Source organism: Trachurus japonicus, chromosome 20 (assembly GCF_045865225.1).
Source record: "Trachurus japonicus isolate A0001 chromosome 20, Traja_1.0".
Lineage (NCBI taxonomy): Eukaryota > Metazoa > Chordata > Actinopteri > Carangiformes > Carangidae > Trachurus > Trachurus japonicus.
In genome coordinates this window covers 483,301-496,770 of record NC_140926.1, presented here as the reverse complement: position 1 = coordinate 496,770, position 13,470 = coordinate 483,301, and the positions used below count along the sequence as shown (strand labels likewise).

The 13,470-nt window shown below is 46.8% G+C and overlaps 1 protein-coding gene across 1 annotated transcript; it reads left to right on the top strand.

Annotated features, from left to right (window-relative positions):
- Positions 1-276: 276 nt before the first annotated feature.
- On the top strand, positions 277-11,534 carry alg14 (ALG14 UDP-N-acetylglucosaminyltransferase subunit). The gene is made up of 4 exons (XM_085763235.1): positions 277-435; positions 2,550-2,698; positions 4,026-4,148; positions 11,245-11,534. Exons 1-4 carry the CDS (start codon positions 285-287, stop codon positions 11,473-11,475), a joined length of 654 nt encoding a protein of 217 aa, XP_085619361.1. The 5' UTR covers positions 277-284; the 3' UTR covers positions 11,476-11,534.
- Positions 11,535-13,470: the final 1,936 nt, after the last annotated feature.

Genomic DNA, 13,470 nt, shown 5'->3' with positions numbered 1-13,470 from the left:
ACGCCAGGGGATGACAGCAAGACAGAAAAAACATAAACTTAAATAAATATTTTGTAAAGCTTACAAAGATCATACGTTTTAACAGCTTTTTTATTCTCACAATCACAGAGGGAGGAGATATACTGACCAACATATGCAGACAGTTCCAAGAAACATCTACCTATCTATCTGTCTGGATCTGTCTATGTATGACGAGTGGAGCCTGTCAGTCTCCTCTCGGGGCTTAGACCCTCTGCTCCTCCTGCTCCTCCTCCTCTACCGGTCTGTCTTGTCTCTGCTCCGTCATGTCGGAGCTCCTTCTCCTCCTCCTCCTCCTCCTCCTCCTCCTCCTCCTCCTGCTCCTCCTGGTCCGGGTCGTCCTGGTCGTGAGGAGCGGGTCTCGGTACCGACCCGGGTCCAAGGGCTCGGTGTCGGTTCTGGTGGTCGCAGGATCAGGTAACTTAACGTCATAGGCTAACGCTGCGTTACGTTATGCTACGTTATTTACTGACGTTAGGTCACGTCACGCTGTTTTCTGACGTCATGCAGACTCGCTGTGACCTCACACGGGTTCTGACGACCAGAACCACTGATTCTGGTCTGTGACGTGTCGGTTTATGACGTCACAACGCGGCGTAGAGAGCCGAACAGGCGCGTGTTGGTGTTAGCCGACTTCCGTAGCCTCCTCCATGCTAACGACACGTCACACGAACGGACTGTACCAAGAGTCTGTGAGGGCGGGGGGGTCAGCTGTAGTGTTTATGTCAAACCATTTTAACATGTAACAGCCAGACTGGATGTGTGTTGTAGATATCTGTAATTCAGTTTTGCCTTGTCGAAAAGAACATTTATTAGATATATTTATTTAGATATCTGCAACTACGTTCTTCCTTCACTGTAACCATTCATGTGTATGTGGTTTGTCATTACAGATATCTACAATTCAGTTGCAGATATCCACTATGTGAATTACAGATATCTGTAACTGAATTACCACTAGTACTAATTCCAGTTTGAGATATCTACAGTTTGATTCTGACTAGTCATAATTCCAGTTCTGGATATCTTTAATTCACCTCAATTAAAGATATCTACATGTCCCTGTTCAGATACCTGTAATTAAGTTTTGACTAGGAGAAATAAAGTTGTAGATATCTGTAACTGGAGTTAGTACTAGTCATAATTCAGTTACAGATATCTGTAATTCACATAGTGGATATCTGCAACTGAACTGTAGATATCTGTAATGACAAACCCCATACACATGAATGGTTACAGTGAATGAATGAATGAATGAGTGTTTATTTCGATCACAGCATCAAAATTTCAACAAAACAAATTCAAGGTAGTAACAAATACTAGATAGCTGGTGGAAAAGGGTTGCAGCTGCAGCAAAGCTCATAGCTGCTGCACCCTCATTTCTCATTTCATTATCGGAGTGGCGCATATACATACACCCCACACCCATACATACATATACCTACACAGTCCGTCCCCCACCCACCATCCTATATCCACAAACCTTCACAACTCAAAAACAAAACAGGTCGACATTTCCTAGGTTACATTACACATCCCATAATATCAATCCTATACGCTAAAAAACAGTCCGAATCAAACAAACAAGAAAACTTCATGTTTGTTGCAAAATTAAGTGAATTATTTCCCTTTGTTGCTCTCAACATTTTCACTTCTGTACTTTTCAAAAATATTATTTTTAAACATTGTTTTTAAATGGGCAACATTTTTACTATCTTTAATATCTTCTGACGTCATCTGTCCTGGGAAGAATGTAGTTGTGGATCTGAAATGTTCTTTTTGACTGAATTACAGAGATCTGGAATAAAAAATCCAACTATTCAAAATGTAGTTAGGACCAGTCAGAAAGACGTTGTTGATATCTACAATGTTAAAGCAGAAGGAAGTGATATATTTGTGTTAATCTAAGTCTTAAATAGTTGTATCTTCCGACAGCAATCACTTCTATAGAGTGTTTGGTCTGAAACACGGGTCTGTCAGTCACTCTGCTCTGCTCTGAGCCCAGGAGAAAACTTTCCTTGTATCCTACAACCTTTATCCAATGAGGAGAGAGAACGGCATAAAGGGGCAGTCCTCTCTGTGTGTGCAGCCAAGGAACGCCGTGAATGTGGCGACGTAGCGACGAGGACTGTTATGGTGCGTTCAAGGCAACTCGTAACTGGTGTTTTTCCGACCTGTGAAGTGGTACCAGTTCGATCTGGTACGAGTTCACGGGTCAGAAGTTACGAGTGGCCGTTATAGTGACTTTCACCGGTAAAACAGGTCGGAGAAACACGAGTGGGTTGCCTGGAACGCTACAAAGTCGTAAGTCGTGACTTGAAGCTGTAATTTACGGTTTCAAAAGCCTGCCTGGAACGCAGCATTAGCCAAAACCACCGGATCGCTTACTTCTGCTTTAATTCTGGAGAGTCAAACTTAGCTTTTAAATGTTAAATCCGCTTGTCATAGACGTCAGATACACGTCATAGTTAACCAGTGTGTGTGTGTGTGTGTGTGTGTGTGTGTGTGTGTGTCTCTGTGTGTGTGTGTAGGTGGTCACACCTCAGAGATGCTGCGCCTCGTGGCCTCCCTCTCCCCCTCCTACTCTCCTCGTCACTACGTCGTGGCCGACTCGGACCAGATGAGCGAGGAGAAGATCTGCAGCCTGGAGGCGTCTCGAGGCGCTCAGACCGCCGGCCAGGTAGGTGACCTCACACCCCGTTACCATGGAGACGGGAGGCAGGTGATGTAGATGCTGCTGCTGCTGCTGTGGACCAGCAGGTGGAGCCAGAGTCCCCAGACAGACCCCATTTCACTGCAAAAATTTAAAATCCTACCAAGAATATTTGTCTTATTTCTAGTCAAAACAAATCTCATTCTACTTAAAATCAGACTCATCACATAAAAAGCAGCTTGTTTTTAGACACTTTTTACTTCTTTCAAGCAGATTTTCACTTGAAATAAGTAGAAAAATCTGACAGTGGAGCAAGTTTTTCTTTCTTATTACAAACACAAAAAACTTGCTTTCACTGGCAGATTTTTCTACTTATTTCAAGTGAAAATTAGTTTGAAACAAATGAAAATGTTCAAGTTAATTTTTAGGTGATGAGTCTTAGTTAAGTGGAAAGAGATTAGTTTTGACTAGAAATGAGACATTTTGACAAGAAATAAGACAAATATTCTTGGAAAGATTTTGAGTTTTTGTAGTGTAGTGAATCACTTTCTGCTAGAGACTTCATTCAAATTCTGATCTGTAGACAAACTTCTAATGGCTCATTTCTACTCTTTTCTTTTTTTTTTAAGCATCATTGAAAAATCTCACATTCATCAAAGTCTCAACCTCTCTTCAGAAGTCAGTGAGCCTCTTATACAGGGATTTCTTTTACCCTTCTCTCATTGAATGTAACTATGGTGAAGTGGTTAGCTCACTGGGCTGATGCACTGAAGGTTGCAGGTTCAAATCCAGCCCCGACCACTTTGTTAGTGAATCATTCCCCCAGTCTTTCTAATAACTTGCTCCTTGTTTAAACTGTGTAAACTACAGCTGCATCGGACAGTCTTTGATTCCTCACAGTATAAAGCTCATTGTAACTCAGGTCCTTTGGGCCATATGGTTAGTGTGTTAGGTTACCACTCATGGAGCTGTGGGTTCAATTCCTGCCTTAGACATGTTTCTTGTATGCCATTCTGCATGTCTTTGTCAATTTATTCTGCTAATTCAGCATGGTTCAGCAATGGCTTTCACACGCATTTTCTGTTAGGAAATGCTCTTTCTAGTTTTACTTTTATTTGCTCTGGCTTTTAACTCTGTTTTTAGTGTTAGTTTTTATTCTGTTTTATGCTTCTCTTTTCTTTTTCTAAATGTTTAGTCTTTATGTAAAACACATTGAGTTTCCTTTGTGTGAATGTGCTGTATAAATAAAGATGTCTTGTCTCAGTCTCTAATCCTGGTTCTGATCCTGGTTCTGGTCTTGTCTCAGTCTCTAATCCTGATCCTGGTTCTGATCCTGGTTCTGGTCTTGTCTCAGTTCTCCATCTGTAGGATCCCCCGCAGCAGAGAAGTCCACCAGACCTGGACCTCCTCGGTCCTCAGCACCATCAGAGCCCTGAAGGTCTCGCTGCCGCTGGTCTACCGGCTCAGACCAGACCTGGTGAGTAACGGACCAGCTAACTAACCAGAACCACAACCACATTATACACTATCACACAGTCCAGTAGACCAGAACCAGAACCACATTATACACTACCACACAGTCCAGTAGACCAGAACCAGAACCACATTATACACTACCACACAGTCCAGTAGACCAGAACCAGAACCAGAACCACATTATACACTACCACACAGTCCACTAGAGTCCTACAGAGTCCAGTAGAGTCCAGTAGAGTCCAGTAGAGTCCAGTAGAGACCAGTAGAGTCCAGTAGAGTCCAGTAGAGTCCAGTAGAGTCTAGTAGAGTCCAGTAGAGACCAGTAGAGTCCAGTAGAGTCCAGTAGAGTCCAGTAGAGACCAGTAGAGTCCAGTAGAGTCCAGTAGAGTCCTACAGAGTCCAGTAGAGACCAGTAGAGTCCAGTAGAGTCCAGTAGAGTCCTACAGAGTCCAGTAGAGTCCAGTAGAGTCCAGTAGAGTCCTACAGAGTCCAGTAGAGTCCTACAGAGTCCAGTAGAGTCCTACAGAGTCCAGTAGAGTCTAACACAGTCCAGTAGAGTCCAGTAGAGCCCAACAGAGTCCAGTAGAGTCCAGTAGAGTCCAGTAGAGTCTAGTAGAGTCCAGTAGAGCCCAACAGAGTCCAGTAGAGTCCAGTAGAGTCCAGTAGAGTCTAGTAGAGTCCAGTAGAGCCCAGTAGAGTCCTACAGAGTCCAGTAGAGCCCAACAGAGTCCAGTAGAGTCCAGTAGAGTCCAGTAGAGTCCTACAGAGTCCAGTAGAGTCCAGTAGAGTCCAGTAGAGCCCAGTAGAGTCCTACAGAGTCCAGTAGAGCCCAACAGAGTCCAGTAGAGTCCAGTAGAGTCCAGTAGAGTCCTACAGAGTCCAGTAGAGACCAGTAGAGTCCAGTAGAGTCCAGTAGAGTCCTACAGAGTCCAGTAGAGTCCTACAGAGTCCAGTAGAGTCCAGTAGAGTCTAGTAGAGTCCAGTAGAGCCCAGTAGAGTCCAGTAGAGCCCAGTAGAGTCTAGTAGAGTCCAGTAGAGCCCAGTAGAGTCCAGTAGAGTCCTACAGAGTCCAGTAGAGTCTAGTAGAGTCCAGTAGAGTCTAGTAGAGTCCAGTAGAGCCCAGTAGAGTCCAGTAGAGTCTAGTAGAGTCCAGTAGAGCCCAGTAGAGTCCAGTAGAGTCCAGTAGAGTCCTACAGAGTCCAGTAGAGTCCAGTAGAGTCCAGTAGAGTCCAGTAGAGTCCTACAGAGTCCAGTAGAGACCAGTAGAGTCCAGTAGAGTCCAGTAGAGTCCTGTAGAGTCCTACAGAGTCCAGTAGAGACCAGTAGAGTCCAGTAGAGTCCAGTAGAGTCCAGTAGAGTCCAGTAGAGTCCTACAGAGTCCAGTAGAGACCAGTAGAGTCCAGTAGAGTCCAGTAGAGTCCTACAGAGTCCAGTAGAGACCAGTAGAGTCCAGTAGAGTCCAGTAGAGTCCTACAGAGTCCAGTAGAGACCAGTAGAGTCCAGTAGAGTCCAGTAGAGTCCTACAGAGTCCAGTAGAGACCAGTAGAGTCCAGTAGAGTCAAGTAGAGTCCTGTAGAGTCCTACAGAGTCCAGTAGAGACCAGTAGAGTCCAGTAGAGTCCAGTAGAGTCCAGTAGAGTCCAGTAGAGTCCTACAGAGTCCAGTAGAGACCAGTAGAGTCCAGTAGAGTCCAGTAGAGTCCTACAGAGTCCAGTAGAGACCAGTAGAGTCCAGTAGAGTCCAGTAGAGTCCTGTAGAGTCCAGTAGAGTCCAGTAGAGTCCTACAGAGTCCAGTAGAGACCAGTAGAGTCCAGTAGAGTCCAGTAGAGTCCTACAGAATCCAGTAGAGACCAGTAGAGTCCAGTAGAGTCCAGTAGAGTCCTACAGAGTCCAGTAGAGACCAGTAGAGTCCTACAGAGTCCAGTAGAGACCAGTAGAGTCCAGTAGAGTCCAGTAGAGTCCTACAGAGTCCAGTAGAGTCCAGTAGAGTCCTACAGAGTCCAGTAGAGACCAGTAGAGTCCAGTAGAGTCCAGTAGAGTCCTACAGAGTCCAGTAGAGTCCAGTAGAGTCCTACAGAGTCCAGTAGAGACCAGTAGAGTCCAGTAGAGTCCAGTAGAGTCCAGTAGAGTCCTACAGAGTCCAGTAGAGTCTAGTAGAGTCCAGTAGAGTCTAGTAGAGTCCAGTAGAGTCCAGTAGAGTCCAGTAGAGTCCTACAGAGTCCAGTAGAGACCAGTAGAGTCCAGTAGAGTCCAGTAGAGTCCTACAGAGTCCAGTAGAGACCAGTAGAGTCCAGTAGAGTCCAGTAGAGTCCTGTAGAGTCCTACAGAGTCCAGTAGAGACCAGTAGAGTCCAGTAGAGTCCAGTAGAGTCCAGTAGAGTCCAGTAGAGTCCAGTAGAGTCCTACAGAGTCCAGTAGAGACCAGTAGAGTCCAGTAGAGTCCAGTAGAGTCCTACAGAGTCCAGTAGAGACCAGTAGAGTCCAGTAGAGTCCAGTAGAGTCCTACAGAGTCCAGTAGAGACCAGTAGAGTCCAGTAGAGTCCAGTAGAGTCCTACAGAGTCCAGTAGAGACCAGTAGAGTCCAGTAGAGTCCAGTAGAGTCCTACAGAGTCCAGTAGAGACCAGTAGAGTCCAGTAGAGTCCAGTAGAGTCCTGTAGAGTCCTACAGAGTCCAGTAGAGACCAGTAGAGTCCAGTAGAGTCCAGTAGAGTCCAGTAGAGTCCAGTAGAGTCCTACAGAGTCCAGTAGAGACCAGTAGAGTCCAGTAGAGTCCAGTAGAGTCCTACAGAGTCCAGTAGAGACCAGTAGAGTCCAGTAGAGTCCAGTAGAGTCCTGTAGAGTCCAGTAGAGTCCAGTAGAGTCCTACAGAGTCCAGTAGAGACCAGTAGAGTCCAGTAGAGTCCAGTAGAGTCCTACAGAATCCAGTAGAGACCAGTAGAGTCCAGTAGAGTCCAGTAGAGTCCTACAGAGTCCAGTAGAGACCAGTAGAGTCCTACAGAGTCCAGTAGAGACCAGTAGAGTCCAGTAGAGTCCAGTAGAGTCCTACAGAGTCCAGTAGAGTCCAGTAGAGTCCTACAGAGTCCAGTAGAGACCAGTAGAGTCCAGTAGAGTCCAGTAGAGTCCTACAGAGTCCAGTAGAGTCCAGTAGAGTCCTACAGAGTCCAGTAGAGACCAGTAGAGTCCAGTAGAGTCCAGTAGAGTCCTACAGAGTCCAGTAGAGTCCTACAGAGTCCAGTAGAGTCCAGTAGAGTCCTACAGAGTCCAGTAGAGACCAGTAGAGACCAGTAGAGTCCAGTAGAGACCAGTAGAGACCAGTAGAGTCCTACAGAGTCCAGTAGAGTCCAGTAGAGACCAGTAGAGTCCTACAGAGTCCAGTAGAGACCAGTAGAGTCCTACAGAGTCCAGTAGAGTCCAGTAGAGACCAGTAGAGTCCTACAGAGTCCAGTAGAGTCCAGTAGAGACCAGTAGAGTCCTACAGAGTCCAGTAGAGACCAGTAGAGACCAGTAGAGTCCAGTAGAGTCCAGTAGAGTCCAGTAGAGTCCAGTAGAGTCCTACAGAGTCCAGTAGAGACCAGTAGAGTCCAGTAGAGTCCAGTAGAGTCCAGTAGAGTCCAGTAGAGACCAGTAGAGTCCTACAGAGTCCAGTAGAGTCCAGTAGAGTCCTACAGAGTCCAGTAGAGTCCTACAGAGTCTAACACAGTCCAGTAGAGTCCAGTAGAGACCGGTAGAGACCAGTAGAGTCCAGTAGAGTCCAGTAGAGTCTAGTAGAGTCCAGTAGAGTCCAGTAGAGTCCAGTAGAGACCGGTAGAGTCCAGTAGAGTCCACTAGAGTCCAGTAGAGTCCAGTAGAGTCCAGTAGAGTCCTACAGAGTCCAGTAGAGTCTAGTAGAGTCCAGTAGAGTCCTACAGAGTCCAGTAGAGTCCAGTAGAGTCCAGTAGAGCCCAGTAGAGTCCTACAGAGTCCAGTAGAGCCCAACAGAGTCCAGTAGAGTCCAGTAGAGTCCAGTAGAGTCCTACAGAGTCCAGTAGAGACCAGTAGAGTCCAGTAGAGTCCAGTAGAGTCCTACAGAGTCCAGTAGAGTCCAGTAGAGTCCAGTAGAGTCTAGTAGAGTCCAGTAGAGCCCAGTAGAGTCCAGTAGAGCCCAGTAGAGTCTAGTAGAGTCCAGTAGAGCCCAGTAGAGTCCAGTAGAGTCCTACAGAGTCCAGTAGAGTCTAGTAGAGTCCAGTAGAGTCTAGTAGAGTCCAGTAGAGCCCAGTAGAGTCCAGTAGAGTCTAGTAGAGTCCAGTAGAGCCCAGTAGAGTCCAGTAGAGTCCAGTAGAGTCCTACAGAGTCCAGTAGAGTCTAGTAGAGTCCAGTAGAGTCTAGTAGAGTCCAGTAGAGCCCAGTAGAGTCCAGTAGAGTCTAGTAGAGTCCAGTAGAGCCCAGTAGAGTCCAGTAGAGTCCAGTAGAGTCTAGTAGAGTCCTACAGAGTCCAGTAGAGTCCAGTAGAGTCCAGTAGAGTCCAGTAGAGTCCTACAGAGTCCAGTAGAGACCAGTAGAGTCCAGTAGAGTCCAGTAGAGTCCTGTAGAGTCCTACAGAGTCCAGTAGAGACCAGTAGAGTCCAGTAGAGTCCAGTAGAGTCCAGTAGAGTCCAGTAGAGTCCTACAGAGTCCAGTAGAGACCAGTAGAGTCCAGTAGAGTCCAGTAGAGTCCTACAGAGTCCAGTAGAGACCAGTAGAGTCCAGTAGAGTCCAGTAGAGTCCTACAGAGTCCAGTAGAGACCAGTAGAGTCCAGTAGAGTCCAGTAGAGTCCTACAGAGTCCAGTAGAGACCAGTAGAGTCCAGTAGAGTCCAGTAGAGTCCTGTAGAGTCCTACAGAGTCCAGTAGAGACCAGTAGAGTCCAGTAGAGTCCAGTAGAGTCCAGTAGAGTCCAGTAGAGTCCTACAGAGTCCAGTAGAGACCAGTAGAGTCCAGTAGAGTCCTACAGAGTCCAGTAGAGCCCAGTAGAGTCCAGTAGAGTCCTACAGAGTCCAGTAGAGTCTAGTAGAGTCCAGTAGAGTCTAGTAGAGTCCAGTAGAGCCCAGTAGAGTCCAGTAGAGTCTAGTAGAGTCCAGTAGAGCCCAGTAGAGTCCAGTAGAGTCCAGTAGAGTCTAGTAGAGTCCTACAGAGTCCAGTAGAGTCCAGTAGAGTCCAGTAGAGTCCAGTAGAGTCCTACAGAGTCCAGTAGAGACCAGTAGAGTCCAGTAGAGTCCAGTAGAGTCCTGTAGAGTCCTACAGAGTCCAGTAGAGACCAGTAGAGTCCAGTAGAGTCCAGTAGAGTCCAGTAGAGTCCAGTAGAGTCCTACAGAGTCCAGTAGAGACCAGTAGAGTCCAGTAGAGTCCAGTAGAGTCCTACAGAGTCCAGTAGAGACCAGTAGAGTCCAGTAGAGTCCAGTAGAGTCCTACAGAGTCCAGTAGAGACCAGTAGAGTCCAGTAGAGTCCAGTAGAGTCCTACAGAGTCCAGTAGAGACCAGTAGAGTCCAGTAGAGTCCAGTAGAGTCCTGTAGAGTCCTACAGAGTCCAGTAGAGACCAGTAGAGTCCAGTAGAGTCCAGTAGAGTCCAGTAGAGTCCAGTAGAGTCCTACAGAGTCCAGTAGAGACCAGTAGAGTCCAGTAGAGTCCAGTAGAGTCCTACAGAGTCCAGTAGAGACCAGTAGAGTCCAGTAGAGTCCAGTAGAGTCCTGTAGAGTCCAGTAGAGTCCAGTAGAGTCCAGTAGAGTCCAGTAGAGTCCAGTAGAGTCCTACAGAGTCCAGTAGAGTCCAGTAGAGTCCTACAGAGTCCAGTAGAGTCCAGTAGAGACCAGTAGAGTCCTACAGAGACCAGTAGAGTCCAGTAGAGTCCAGTAGAGTCCAGTAGAGTCCAGTAGAGACCAGTAGAGTCCTACAGAGACCAGTAGAGTCCAGTAGAGTCCAGTAGAGTCCAGTAGAGTCCAGTAGAGTCCAGTAGAGACCAGTAGAGTCCTACAGAGACCAGTAGAGTCCAGTAGAGTCCAGTAGAGTCCAGTAGAGTCCAGTAGAGTCCAGTAGAGACCAGTAGAGTCCTACAGAGACCAGTAGAGTCCAGTAGAGTCCAGTAGAGTCCTACAGAGTCCAGTAGAGTCCAGTACCCCCCCCCCCTGCAGCCACGTGCAGATGATCCACTGACAGAAACAGAAAAACTTCCTCAGACAAATAAACAAAGTTGTGTAACGAGATCCACATCAGTCCTGGTCCTGGTCCTGGTCCTGGTCCTGGTCCTGGTCCAGGTCCTGGTCCTGGTCCTGGTCCTGGTCCTGGTCCTGGTCCTGGTCTCTAGTCCTGGTCCTGGTCCTGGTCCTGGTCCTGGTCCTGGTCCTGGTCCTGGTCCTGGTCCTGGTCCTGGTCCTGGTCTTAGTCCTGGTCCTGGTCCTGGTCCAGGTCCTGGTCCTGGTCCTGGTCCTGGTCCAGGTCCTGGTCCTGGTCCTGGTCCTGGTCCTGGTCCTGGTCCTGGTCTTAGTCCAGGTCCTGGTCCTGGTCCTGGTCCTGGTCCTGGTCTTAGTCCAGGTCCTGGTCCTGGTCCTGGTCCTGGTCTTAGTCCAGGTCCTGGTCCTGGTCCTGGTCCTGGTCCTGGTCCTGGTCCAGGTCCTGGTCCTGGTCCTGGTCCTGGTCTTAGTCCTGGTCCTGGTCCTGGTCCTGGTCCTGGTCCTGGTCCAGGTCCTGGTCCTGGTCCTGGTCCTGGTCCTGGTCCAGATCTGACTGTTGTTCAGGAGGTTGAAGCTTCATGTTGACAGAGTCTCACTGTGTCAACATGAAGCACACACACACACACACACACACACACACACACACACACACACACACACACACACACAGACACACACACACACAGAGACACACACAGACACACACACACACACACACACACACACACACACACACACACACCGTCTCTTAGATCAACAGGTTGAGCAGCTGCAGCGTCGTTAATAATTAATGAGCTCCATGTCAGAGTGGGCGGAGCCACAGGACGACGAGTCACGTTGTGTGTGTGTGTGTGTGTGTGTGTGTGTGTGTGTGTGTGTGTGTGTCTCTGTGTGTGTGTGTGTCTGTCCCTGTGTAGGTGCTGTGTAACGGGCCGGGGACCTGTGTTCCCGTGGTAACGGCGGCGCTGCTGCTCGGCGTGCTCGGGGTGAAGAAGGTCGTGGTCGTGTACGTGGAGAGCGTCTGCCGCGTGGAGACTCTGTCCCTGAGCGGCGCCGTCCTCTACCACGTCTCAGACCACTTCCTGGTGCAGTGGCCGTCGCTACGGCAACGGTACCCCAAAGCTGTTTACCTGGGACGGGTCGTCTGACCGCTGTTGTTGTTGTTGTTGTTGTAAATAAGTAAATAAATAAAGTTTTTCTACTGTCACTTCTGTCTCTTTAATCACATGAAGTTACCTGTGTGTGTGTGTGGCTTGGATTGTTTATAAACATGTTAACGAGCTCCAGGTGGATTGTTTATGAAGTTAACGAGCTCTGGCCTAAGGATCAGAGGTTACCACAGCAACTCGAGGTGGTTACCACGGCGATAGGGGCCCCCGCAGGCTGAGACAGACAGAAACGTGGAGAAAAAGAGCCATTTTCTGCCTCTAAACCGGTCTCACAATTAGGCTTAGCATGACAAAACGGTAACTCCTATCAGAACAAAACACAGATCAACGTTGCTCTAAGGACTTACTGAAAATTTCGGTACGATTTGGTGTTTCTACAGTAAATATTTTGGCGACGCTGGCAGTTTTAAAACATCAGGCCGTTCTGCTCCTCTCAGAAAATATTTGTATTGGACTCAATGAGGAGCAGAGACAGACGTGGCCGCACTCAGAGGCTGATTCTGTCAATTCTGTAAGTCTCTCTGATATTTTGAGCAGATGATATGAGAGATAACAAGTTTGTCTACAAATTAGGAAAAAATCATGTGTGTAGAGTGTAAATTGTGTCCAGGAGGAGATTGGAAAGAGAAACGTTTCAGACAACTTCTCCCACTCTAACCGATGATGTCACGCACTCTGACACGAACATTCCGTGCAATACACACCCATTATAATCTCATAATTTCTCCAAAAATGATCATGGTCATTGATCAGGGATTGATCAAAAACTATATGACCTATCAAAACGTGGAGTAATACGACAATACACAAGACTTGTGTCTACTGTTTAAAGTTTAAATGGAGTCTCTAGGTGAAAGTATGCCTGAGCAGTAGACTTTTGTTAAACTCCAATGATTGGTCTTTTTCACTCTTTTTTTTTCGTCTGTCCCATTGTCCTCGACATGAGGACAATTTCTCATTTCGGGGCTTCAGTACAAGACAGACATTACAGACGAGCAGCATGGAGGTATTTGGATGTTTTTTGGTGTGTCTTTTTGTTACGAAGACAGTTGGTATCCATTTGCAACCGTCATATGGACATGCACTGCTACGCCAAGACCCCCTGTAACTCAGAGAAGCCACGGAGGACTCTGAAACTTCTCCCAGCCCTTAGTCCACATGAGGGGGAGGAGATCATGAGGGACATTTGGATTTTGGGTGAACTATCCCTTTAAGTAGGAAAAAGTCCACACAATAACAGTAGTTACTGGTCCATGCGGCTATTTCATAGCCGTAGGGGCCAGTGCCCGGTGCGATGGCCCCGTGGCCCTAATGATATAATATTAATATCTAACAGCAGATGTTGATCCAGATGTTGAGTGACAGCTGATGAAGTAAACATCATAAACATAGAGCAGCTGTCACTCTGCCTCAGTAAACAGCTCTGGACCTGGTCCTTTTTTTTTTTTTTTTTTTAGCAAATTTTATTGACAATTCAAGAATTACATTTAGTAAAAAAATACTAAACAAAGAACAATACAATGCCAGGGGGTCGCAGTATTCAGAATAGTATACAAAACATTGCTATTAATTCAATAAAATATTATATAAAATGCATAACTCAGTGGTTTTAATAGCTTTTTTGTTTGATGAATATTGGATAGTTGTGAAGTATTGTTTGAGTTCCTTCTCAAAAATTAAAAACGATGGATTGTGATTAGTGAATTTGGATTTGTGTAGGCTATGTGGTATTTTGCAAGTAGAACAAGCAGGTTGATGATGTAATAATGATCTTTGTTGTTGGCAGGATCGGAGTGGAACCCAAACAGCACAGAGACACACCAGACAAGATATTCTGAGAAATAAAAGTAGAAACATGTTGCCAGAAAGCAGATGAAAAGGGACAGGACCAGAACAGATGATAAAGATCTTCTTCACATTGTTTACAGAATGAACAGTCCACATCAATGTCTTTTTTGTATCTTTTGGAATACT